We start from the raw sequence: 12,712 nt of genomic DNA, 5'->3' as shown, positions 1-12,712 counted from the left end.
GGCAAGGCATGTAGCACGTATGTGCGAATCCAGAAATGCATATAGAGTGTTAGTTGGGAGACCGGAGGGAAAAAACCTTTAGGGAGGCCGAGATGTAGATGGGAGGATAATATTAAAATGGATTTGAGGGAGGTGGGGTATGATGATAGAGACTGGATAAATCTTGCACAGGATAGGGACCGATGGCGGGCTTATGTGAGGGCGGCAATGAACCTTCGGGTTCCTTAAAAGCCATTTGTAAGTAAGTAAGGAAGCATTTTGCTATGAAGTAAGTAAAACACACAAATCAATGATTTCACAATTTCTTAACACTGCTCAAGGATGATTACCAGATCTTTTCAAGGGAAAACCACCTGTATGAGATAAAACTTTCTCCGATAGGTACTGAAAACGATTGATTTCTTTATTTGTTATAGTCAACAGCTCTTCTTTTAAATAAATGAAAATAAGAGAAGAAAACACTCTAGTACAAAGTTGCAGAATTACAGATTTCAAATACTAGGTATTTTAGATTCATCATCTGCTTGTAGGCTATATGCTGATGACGTGAATGTGTTAGGAGAAAATCCACAAACGATTAGGGAAAACACGGGAATTTTACTTGAAGCAGATATAGATTTATCCTTTTAAGAGATGGAAAAATTTAAATATCTTGGAGCAACAATAACAAATATAAATAACACTCGGGAGGAAATTAAACGCAGAATAAATATGGGAAATGCCTGTTATTATTCGGTTGAGAAGCTTTTGTCATGTAGTCTGTTCTCAAAAAAGCTAAAAGTTAGAATTTATGTAACAGTTATATTACCGGTTCTTCTGTATGGTTGTGAAAATAGGACTGTCACTTTGAGAGAGGAACAGAGACTAAGGGTGTTCGAGAATAAGGTGCTTAGGAAAATATTTGGGGCTAAGAGGGATGAAGTTACAGGAGAATGGAGAAAGTTACACAACGCATAACTGCACACATTGTATTCTTCATCTGACATAATTAGGAATATTAAATCCAGATGTTTGAGATGGGCAGGGCATGTAGCACTTATGAGCGAATCCTGAAATGCATATAGAGTGTTAGTTGGGAGGCCGGAGAGAAAAAGACCTTTGGGGAGGCCGAGACGTAGATGGGAGAATAATATTAAAATTGATTTGAGAGAGGTGGGATATGCTAGGGACTGGATTAATCTTGCTCAGGATAGGGACCGATGATGGGCTTATGTGAGGGCGCCAACGAAGTTCCGGGTTCCTTAAAAGCCATTTGTAAGTAAGTATAGGTATCTGTATTTATTTTAGTTTCCATTGCCTGAAAATTTATATTTAATATCAATATTATGAAGAAATGCAATATCTATCAGTAGTAGACGAACGCTGAGGACGGAATGAATAGTTACAAACGCTGAATAGATATTTCAACAAACGACTTTGACTCTGTATCACAACCCAACTACTTCTCTGTGAACATGAAAACTATGAATTTATCTTGCCAAAGAAGTACATTACACTTGTGAAATTCTACTAATAAAATGTGAGTAGTTTTATTTAATTTCTACTGCTAACTTCAGCAACGAAGAAGACAATAATTACAGCTGTATTAGTGTAAAGAAATCAATTAAATCCCAGGAAAATATGGTCATTCAAAAATTGGGTTTGACCTGGAAGCTATAATATACATAGTGATTATTTCATTGATTCTTATTAGTGTAATATTCTTTTCAGTTTTTTCCATATAGCAATTGTTAAAGATTTATTACCGTACATTCAACGGCTACCTAAAAAGGAGTTTCGCTCATTATGATAATATGTCATCTTAGTGGTTATCTGAAATCGTCGACTATTACTTTCCTTCGATCCACCCTTTGCTGCAAGTGATTTCTCGTCCTGATTGACGTCTGGATTGATTTGTGTCGTTGATTAATGCTAGTAATTTTATTTTGAAGGCAGTTTATTGCAATTGTAAAAACTTTTTTATACGATCGTGTTTTTTATTGTATTTACAGCTGTTTTTGGTAGACATCGAAAGTTAGAATTTCCACACATAAACTTGTTGCTAGGGAAACCATTCTTCATAATATAAAACTATAGACTTACTGAAATAGACCCATTACAGTGCACTTATTGTTACTTAGTTACAGTATAGTTTTGCGAAGACTTTGGAGTAATATTGCTCTAAATTTTCAATGCAAAATATATTGTATTTGCAATTTTAAAAATATGATCGTGCAAAAAATGTTGTGCAATGCACGTTTGTGAAGTGCATTACAAAATTTCGGAAACTGAAAAACTCTCCCTGCTCGTTTTTTAAAATTTTCCTTAATTTCGTAAAAAGCACTTTTCAATCTTGTATCGTAATATACTATTTATGTGTCTTAAATTGAATCGATTGTAATTCTCGGCAATTATTTTATAACGCACGTTCAAACAAAACTCTTAAACACAAGGATATCTAAACTCTTATTGGTAAACGAAATTCATGTAATTTATATTAATATTTTTGCTTTCATGCGGTGTAAGGGATCATTCCATTATCTTAGTGTTCTCCCATTCTGAGGTGTATCATGTTTCGACTCCTACAGAAATATGCGGTTAATATATTATTATATTCGTACATTTTAGCTCTGTTCTGCTATTAATCAGGACGAGAATGTTTTTTATATTATTTATTTCGTGTTTGGACGACTATTTTGTAATAGTAATAAAGTTCTAATGCTTACTACATCGTGAGATTTTTGACAGGTAAAATGGTAGGAGTCATTCTAAAATGACAGAAGAGGTGAAGAAATCGTATCGATGGTCATGCAAATAATGAACATTCCGTGATTAATTTCAAGGGAAAAATGTTCCGGGGCCGGGTATCGATCCCGGGACCTCTCGCTTAGCGCACGAATGCTCTACCTACTGAGCTACCCCAGGAACTATACAAGACACCGTCACAATTCTTCCCTTTATACCCATACAACTCAAATGGGCTGACAAGACGCACCTACAGTAACGAATGTATTATGCAAATCTGGCTTTCAGGTAGAAGCGCTTACTGTAGGTGCGTTGACAAAAAGCCACAATTTAAGTCACACAGAATTGTGTGCACTGAAAGTTGGGTTTCTGGCGTCTTGTCAGCCCATTTGAGTTGTGTGGATATAAAGGGAAGAATTGTGACGGTGTCGTGTATAGTTCCTGGGGTAGCTCAGTAGGTAGAGCATTCGTGCGTTAAGCGAAGGGTCCCGGGATCGATACCCGGCCCCGGAACAATTCTTCTCTTGAAATTATTCAAACCTGCTTCACAGGGAACTTCTACCTGAAAGCCAGATTTGCATAATGGACATTACCCTCATATATCTTGTAGTGTCCACACCTGTGGAGTAACGGTCAGCGAGTCTGACCGCGAAACCAGGTGGCCCGGGTTCGAATCCCGGTCGGGGCAAGTTACCTGGTTGAGGTTTTTTCCGGGGTTTTCCCTCAACCCAATACGAGCAAATGCTGGGTAACTTTCGGTGCTGGACCCCGGACTCATTTCACCGGTATTATCACCATTTCATTCAGACGCTAAATAACCTAGATGTTGATACAGCGTCGTAAAATGACCCAGTATATCTTGTAGTAATGCTAATAAACATGTTTGGGCGTATTTTCGAGTGGTTTGATGTATTTACATACGCTAAACTAATCCGAAATAGTTGTACGAATTTCACTTTTTTGCGTGAAATGTTTAAGAGGGTATGTATTCGGAAGAAATGTCCATTACCATTTCTGTAATATTGACAAACAATCAAGTATTCGCCATTAGTAAAATATAATAATAATAATAATATAATAATAATAATAATAATAATAATAATAATAATAATAATAATAATAATAATAATATACTTGGGGACAGGCTATAACAAACTATTCCCATCCCATTGCCATTTCTTTCCCATTTCGCGCGACACAGTTCTGAACTTCACAGGGTTGTCTGTCACGTCTATCTTTCACTTATCGGCATGTCAAGTGGTGATTAAATGCAATGGGATAATTCAGTTCTAATTTTCTTCTTTTAAGCATGATTTAAGTATTAAGTATTATCGGAAGTATTGAATATCTGATTGAATAAAACCGTTCTTCATAGTTTGATTCTTTTAAACGCAGTACTTTAATATTACAATACAGAGAAAATAAACATGATACACAGTCATTGCCCTATTTATTATTTATTTATTTACTTGGTTATTTAACGACGCTGTATCAACTACGAGGTTATTTAGCGTCGATGGAATGTAATTGGTGATGGCGAGATGAGACCGAGGATTCGCAATAGATTATCTGACATTTTCCTTACGGTTGGGGAAAATCTCGGAAAAACCCAACCAGATAATCAGCCCAAGCGGGAATCAAACCCGCGCCCGAGCGCAACTCCGGATCGGCAGGCAAGCGCCTTAACCGACCGAGCTACGCCGGTGCCTCCTAGTTATTGATAAATATTGATTGATTTTAATTGGTAAATTTTCATTATTTTTGTAACTTTGTTATTCATGAAACCGGCGACAATAACTTTCTTACTGTATTATAAAAATAAAGTTATTTTTTATTTAGGTAAATGTAAAAGTATTCGCACGCTGAAATATTAAGTTGATTATTTCATTTATTTCGTTTAAGGAGGAAGAGTTAAGACCATGTTGTATACTACTTTTCTCATTCGGGGCGTAAGGATATAAGTATATTAACTATAAAGTAATTCTTCATTGTCCTACAATAGTACATTATGCAACGAGCCTATAATGATAGTAATTAAGACGCGAGTATGTTTGTTTATGAAACGACCGCAAGCGAGTTTCATAATTTTCATACGAGTATCTTAATTATCATTATAGGCAAGTTTCATACGACTTTTTATGCTCGACCATATTTCTAACTTGAAATTATTCAGAAGTATTCATTTTATTTGTATCTGACTGAAGATCGGAAGTGACCTTGTGCATAGCTCGTAAATTGTGAGATGTGCGCAGACGCGAAAGTATTAATTTTTTCCGAGGAACAATAATGTCATTGACCTTGATGTAATCTAGAGAATAACATGAACTAATTTTGATATAACCTGGAAATTGATTTAGAATTGAAAAACGAGATGACAAATTGAATTTATTTGAATATTATTTACAATTAACGCTAATTATTATAGTAACAGAACATAACCTTCTGCGACAGTATTGGATTTCCAGCCTCCGTGACGTTTCCCTCGTTGTCTTTCGATTACATATCCGAGAATAATCGAAAACCTGAACTTTAATAAATAGGTGTACTTTAATGACATGCATTAAAGGACTGCTACCAGGTGTATAATTACTACATTTCGGCATGGTCGAGCATAAACACTTTTAATACTTATACAGGGTGATTCACGAGGAGTTACTGCCACTTATGTACGGAGCTTATTTCTGAAAACATTCTGAACAAAAATTTCAAATTAGTGTAACTCTGAAAATATTGAGAATAGGACACATGTTTATATGATGGTTTTGTTTAGAAATACATCACTGATTACTACAAATACCGCCACCACCACCACCACCATTACCACATTGTCACTCTCACCTTTATCATCATATTCATCAACCACTACCACAGTCATTAACCGCTGCTGCTATATTACATATGCTACAGTCATTACCAACCATTACCACCACCGACGTCACCAACACCATCAGCAGAAACCACCATTTAACTTTCCTTATCGTGATATTTGAAGTTGTAATCAATCATTAGACATACTCGACAAGATACTGTCTTATAAATGTTATTTTTCGAATAATGGCATTGTCATACATTCTGTTAAATGAATTAAGTACCCTGAAAGCTGTCACGTAGTCATCGCAATATGATTGTTTCAATAATTTCTTTGTGTAGTTCTGATAACATTTTGTCGATAAAATTTGTCTTGGAGAAGACTGTAATCTTAACATACTGTCATGTAAAGTAACATGACCTGCTTGCAGTATGCAATTCTCACGTCATTTTATGTGAAAGTTTGATATTGACATACATTCCATCATTGGTACTTCGATTATAGATGCCCAATGAAGGATTTCCCTTTGGACCGGTATCGCCTTCCCAATTCATGGCTTCAATATTTGAGAGAACGCAAAGAATACTTTGACATAAGACTCGCCTGTAAAGTGTGCGGCACTTGAGGGCGGTGATGTCCATTCCTAATGACAACACGCCGGAAAACGGCAATGAACGACGCAGGCGCAGAGCGTCGTCATTTCTTCACCTGCACATCCCGGAACCGGCCGCTACCTGGACTGCGGGGGTCATGGGAGCGATAACTGCCAACGGCCCTCCAGGAGGACACCATGGATTTGGCTCTCACCTTCACCTGCCGATGCCCACCTTCGCAATTACTGCACCAGCAGCTGACGGAAGTGGAGGAAGTATCGGCCGCAAATTCAGCTTTGGTCTGCGGAGGGTTTCGCAGACGGTCAGTCCCTTGGTCAGAAAGCACTGTGTGACTCACATTACAGTACCTAACTCTTCGATGTATCAAGTGTATCAAGTACATAAAATTAAAGAAATGCTATAGTTGTCGCCATCCCTCCTCGCCGAGTAGCCCGTAACACTGACCGTTGTGTTACCATTTATTTCAAGTTTATTAATTACAAGTATTTTATTATATCAAAATTTATTTCTTAAAATGCTATATGATTCTTCCAAACTTACTCTTTCCTATTACATCTTACATTTAGAGCAATTCTTATAATAGTATCTCATTATTTTCTTTAAATTCCTCACTTTTGCCCTTTTCCTCTTCTCTCTTCCTTCTGTACTTTTATTTTCCTTTTCTCTCTTTCCTTTGTGTTTCTGTCTTTGCTCCTTTAATCTTCTTTCCGTGCTTCCCTTTCGGTTTTTTCCTTTTCTCTCTTTCCTTCGTGTTTCTGTCTTTGCTCCTTTAATCTTCTTTCCGTGCTTCCCTTTCGGTTTTTTTCCTTTTCTCTCTTTCCTTCGTGTTTCTGTCTTTGCTCCTTTAATCTTCTTTCCGTGCTTCCCTTTCGGTTTTTTTCCTTTTCTCTCTTTCCTTCGTGTTTCTGTCTTTGCTCCTTTAATCTTCTTTCCGTGCTTCCCTTTCGGTTTTTTTTCCTTTTCTCTTTTTCCTTTGTGTTTCTGTCTTTGCTCCTTTAATCTTCTTTCCGTGCTTCCCTTTCGGTTTTTTGCCTTTTCTCTCTTTCCTTTGTGTTTTTGTCTTTGCTCCTTTATCCTTCTTTCCGTGCTTCCCTTTCGGTTTTTTTGCCTTTTCTCTCTTTCCTTTGTGTTTTTGTCTTTGCTCCTTTATCCTTCTTTCCGTGCTTCCCTTTCGGTTTTTTGCCTTTTCTCTCTTTCCTTTGTGTTTTTGTCTTTGCTCCTTTATCCTTCTTTCCGTGCTTCCCTTTCGGTTTTTTTGCCTTTTCTCTCTTTCCTTTGTGTTTTTGTCTTTGCTCCTTTATCCTTCTTTCCGTGCTTCCCTTTCGGTTTTTTTGCCTTTTCTCTCTTTCCTTTGTGTTTCTGTCTTTGCTCCTTTAACCTTCTTTCCGTGTTTCTCTTTCGGTTTCTTTCACCCATATGAATTCTGCCTCGCCGCCGCCACTGGTTTCTGCCTCTCCTCCAGTGGGATTCTGCCTCGCCCTAACTGGGTTTCTGTCTGTTTCCACTGGAATTCTGTCTCACTCTCCCTGGGTTTTTGTCTCACTCTCCCTAGTATCTGCTTCACTCTCACTTGGTCCCTACCTCACTCTCACTGGGTTTCTGCCTCGTTCTCGCTGAGCTTCTGCCTCCCCCTCACTGAGTTCTTCCTCACGCCCACTGGATTTCTGCCTCACCCCTACTAGATTTCTGCCTCACTGTCACTGGATTTCTGCCTCGCCCCCACTGCATTTCTGCCTCGCCTCCACTAGGTTTCAGCGTCACTTTCACTGGGTTTCTACCTCGCCTCTATTGGGTTTCTGCCTAGCCATCACTGAGTTTCTGCATCACCTCCACTGGGTTTCTGCCTCACCCCCAGTTGGGTTTCTGCCTCGCCCTCACTGAGTTTCTGCCTCGCCTCCACTGGGTTTCTGCCTCGCCTTCACTGAGTTTCTGCCTCACCCCCCATTGGGTTTCTGCCTTGCCCCTACTGTACTTCTCCCTTGCCCCTACTGTGCTTCTGCCTCACCCCATTGGGTTTCTGCCTCACCCCTATTGGGTTTCTGCCTCACCCCTATTGGGTTTCTGCCTCACCCCTGTTGGGTTTCTGCCTCACCCCTGTTGGGTTTCTACCTCGCCATCACTGGGTTTTTGCATCGCCTCCACTGGGTTTCTGCCTCACCCCTATTGGGTTTTTGTCTCGCCACACTGGGTTTCTGCATCGTCTCTCCTGGGTTTCTACCTTGCCCCCATTGGGTTTCTGACTCGCCACACTGGGTTTCTACCTTGCCCCAACTGGATTTCTGCCTCGCCCCACTAAGTTTCTGCCTCACCCTCACTGAGTTTCTGCCTCGCCCTAACTGGGTTTCTGCCTCGCTTTCACTGGGTTTTCGTCTTGCTCTCACTGGGTTTCTGTCTCACTCCCACCAGATTTCTCGTTTCCTCTCTTTGTGTTGCTCTTTTCTTTGTGTTTGTAATTTCCTCTCAGATCTTCTCTCTGTTGTTTAGCTATTTTCTATTCCCCGTCTCTCTCATATTTGATTACCATTTAGGTGTTTTATTTCCTTCCCAAAGATATTTGCCTACCTATTTCACATATACAGTCTACAATTTTAAATATCATTGGATATAACCATGCATCGGAAGTGTACGATCACTTGATACATTTACAATGTAGAGAACCTTGTAGAAATAGAGGTTCAATAACCAATTGATGAACAATTGAATTTTAACGAAAAGTGTGCAGCTGTATTGCAGTGAAGTAGATGTTGATAATTAGTACGTATGGATATTAACTCTGAACTTTTACATTGGCACAGGCGCTACCTATAAAAGTTGGTGCCCCTAATCCGACCTCCATTACTTCCAGCACTTTGTCAGTTTATTTGAATTATTTTTAGAAGAAGGAATTTGCTTCCTAGAGTTGTTCGTAATTGATAAAAGTATAAAAATAAGGGGTCAAGATTTGTAAAGATAGTGCCTTTGCTTAGTAGCATTTAGAAGACTTGGGCTGCATATACGAAGTATTGACATATGAATTTCAGAACGTAATGTTGGTCATGCGACACTAGTACTAACTTGCATTGTAGCTGAATGTAGAATTGACGAATAGGAACTTGAAGATAGCGTATTGTTAATGAGCCCAGTAAAATAATTGTAATAAAGAAAAAAGTTACATGTGTAAAGTAAAAATAATTTTGTCTTCAAGTTCATTAAGTTGTAAATGTAAAAGTTTGTAATCTTCCAATTTGGCATGGTGTGTTCATTTATATAACCCTAAGTGTGTTCTAACTCCTAATTCCGAAATGAGTGAGCTATAAATGCTGCGTTATTTAACTTATAACTGAGTGTGTGTAAATAATTTCATGACTAATTTATTGTAACAAAATTTAAATAATTACCTGTATGCTTAACTTTTAAATAAATTGGTCACAAACTCCTAGCAGTAAGACATACCGCATTTGTAAGATACCGGTACTAAAAAATATTAACTGAATTGAAAAGCCATAATTTTTTTGTGTAGAATAATAAAACACGTGATTGAACCCTACTTGTAAACCAGGCTTCTTTCATGGTTTATATTGATATGAATGTTTCCGTAATCAGGATGCCAATATTGTAAGCACCATCAAATCCAATTATCCAATTGTGTATTATTTTCTGCATTAACATGAAATGCCCTCTAAAAATTGGTCTTTCGCAAATAATTTGTCTCTGACATAGTACAGCATATCCTGTTCATATTTTTCTTCAGTATAGTATAAAAATTGATGTTAATGCACCACACTTATCTATAAGAAATGGAAAATTTTGAAAAATTGTTCTCAAGAATTATTCATGATAGTACTGCATTTATGTAAGAAGATAATTCTAAGATTTTTTTTTCGAGCGACATTGTATATTGCATTATCATCATCATCATCCTTCACGAATTAGGCCTCTGTAGACCTGTTTCGGCCCCATCTAGCAGTCTTCTTAACGGTCTTCCTGGTCGACGATGTCCTCTAGGTTTATATTGCATCATAATTTTTGGGATTCTTGAATTTTCCATTCTTCTTACATGATCTAGCCAATTGAATTTGTATCTGCTGATTTTTTCTTCTACTGACTCTACTTCTAATTGTTCTAAAATTTCTTCATTCCTTTTTCGGTCTAAAAGAGTATATCCTGCTGTCCTGAAAAATTTCATTTCCGTTGCTTTGATTCTGTTCATGTCTTTTTTCTTTAATGTCCAAATCTCGCTTCCGTATAGAAGGGTGGGTAATGCTAGTGTATTATATATTTTTATTCTTGTAGATTTTTGTACTAATTTAGCTTTTAATGTATTGTTTATTATTCCTAAAATTTGTGTAAATTTGGTAATTTTCTTGTTCACATCGTTTTTGTTTTGATAAGATATTTGACAACCCAGATAATTGAAATTTTGCAGCCCCACTACTGGACTACCTAACGATAAGGCTAGTAACCTATCTTAGGGAAAACTACATTACTTTCAAGCCTCAAACAAGCAGTATAAGGATATATTGCATTATATCTACGTAAAAACACTGTTTACTAGGAAGAATCTGTAGCATTCTGAAGAATGCTCTGTCTATTCTGAACAGATTTCACGTGGTGTTTCGAACACAATTAGATCAGTACAGAAACTGCAAAGACTAAAATTAAGTGCTTTATTAACATTTTTGTCTTCAAAATCGTTTAATGAAATTCAATTTATTTAATCACTAGTTCATTACTAAAGACATAATCTTTGCAAAATAGTTCAGAAACAAACGCTTTTCCCATTTCTGTAAATCTCTATCTTCCTATCTCTGTCTCTGTATCTATATTTATATGTATGCATGTATCTAAATCTGGACTTATCTCCACATATGTTTATTTTTTCATTTCTTGAATGCATAGTTTTTGTGACATATGCAATGACAAAATTATTTGTGATATCCTGTGAGAAGCTAATAGAGTGCCTCTTAAAATAAATATTGGTTAGAAATCGAAACATAAGACTGAAATTTAATACTTAAAAAAATAATAATAAAAAGAATATTATAATAATAATAATAATAATAATAATAATAATAATAATAATATTGGTTTATTTTAACTGGCAGAGTTAAGGCCATTCGGCCTTCTCTTTCGCTCAACCAGTATGATAGAAAATTACTACATTGCTATGAATATAACATAATTAATACACTACAATACAAAGCAATACAATACTACAATACAATATAATATGTAATTAATATAATACAATGACAAACTGGATCAAGTTTTCGGCTTGAATTACTCATTTTAAGTTAATGGCAACCTTCTTGCTACATTTTTACAAGTAGAATAATTTAATACACTCGATAAAGTGACTCTTCTCTTAGCATAGCTAGTTGCTACTAGATGTTAACTAAAAAATGACATAAAACAAACTGAAAAGAAAAAATAACAGTTTGAATTTTAACAGCAATGGACTACAAGCATTAGACAACTATAAGAAAGCAAACTGATTTTAATTATTTACCAAATTAATGAATATTGTGAACATATAGGATGTATCTGTAAATTATTGCTTCAAAAATTAATAATGAACATAATTTTAAAAAATCCACTGATTTTTATCATAAAAATAATTTATTTAAGTCAGTAATTTATATAATAAAAATCAAGGGTGCTATTCATAGACATTTCGCAGCACCCGCTACGAGCGTACTAAGCTAGCCCCAGCTATCCACTGGTTACTAGTACAGAATTCAAATCATATCCTATCGCTAACACTGGTTTATGAATACGAAAAACGCTGATCATCCACCGGAAGCCCGCACTAAATATGTCTATGAATGCGGCCTTAAGTGATTAAAATCCACCCTGGGCAATGGTGAGGGTATGAGACATGTAGGAAATAGTTCATGTAACTGTTATGCATGATTTGAATGGTAATCATTTGACATCTTTCATCACTCAAATAAGTAAGAGTTGTAAATAATTACAAAAACTGATAAATAATAATGAAAGACCTTCTTTTTATGTGAAAGTACCTTATACACACTCTTTACTGGTTTAGAAAATAATTCTTCTAGCCTTCAGGATTCACTACACACATCTGATTATCTTATTTTTTAACTGTCAACATTTCACAAAGAAGAAAACTTGGTAATATTGTATGTAATTAACTGTATGTGAATTTATAAACAGTTTTAATATATTATGTTAAAGTTTTTAAGGATTACCTACAGTTTTTAATTACACAATGTTAGTTTTAAGATGTGCCTATGATGTTTTGATACCGGTAACTACCGGTAATATGTTAATAGAATTAGAATCTTCTATTATTGTTTAGGTATAAGTAGGGTTCATTATAAAAAATATTATCCATCTCATTTAACGATTTTAATACTACCAGTAGGCTACTATGTTGGGATACATTACTAACATTGCAGCAGTATAATATGTTCCATGTGTTCATGGTATATTTTGATAAAAGAAATTGTTAACTGCCTCTTAGCTCTTAAAATTTTAGGAAATTTTAGGCTTCCACATGTGTTTAAAAGCAATCCTTTCAGTATTATACCATGTGCTGGAAATTAACATCTCAACGTTT

At 36.2% G+C, this 12,712-nt stretch overlaps 1 protein-coding gene across 8 annotated transcripts in view; it reads left to right on the top strand.

Moving 5' to 3' along the window:
• Arms (Ankyrin repeat-rich membrane spanning) overlaps positions 1–12,712 on the top strand; it is a 240,880-nt gene that overhangs the window by 106,895 nt on the left and 121,273 nt on the right. For 4 of the 8 annotated variants that reach the window (XR_011330235.1, XM_069816810.1, XM_069816808.1 and 1 more), the window contains exon 3: positions 6,038–6,448. The exons of the other annotated variants lie outside the window; for them this stretch is intronic. Coding sequence is in view for 3 of the 4 variants with exons in the window: in XM_069816810.1 (XP_069672911.1) it covers positions 6,167–6,448 (282 nt within the window). In the remaining variant the exon portion in view is untranslated. The remainder of the gene's footprint in view (positions 1–6,037; positions 6,449–12,712) is intronic. 8 annotated transcript variants of the gene reach the window in all.

This window comes from Periplaneta americana, chromosome 17 (assembly GCF_040183065.1).
Source record: "Periplaneta americana isolate PAMFEO1 chromosome 17, P.americana_PAMFEO1_priV1, whole genome shotgun sequence".
Taxonomy (NCBI): Eukaryota; Metazoa; Arthropoda; class Insecta; order Blattodea; family Blattidae; genus Periplaneta; species Periplaneta americana.
Note: the sequence above shows the minus strand (reverse complement) of the source record. Positions and strands in the feature narration are given on the sequence as shown.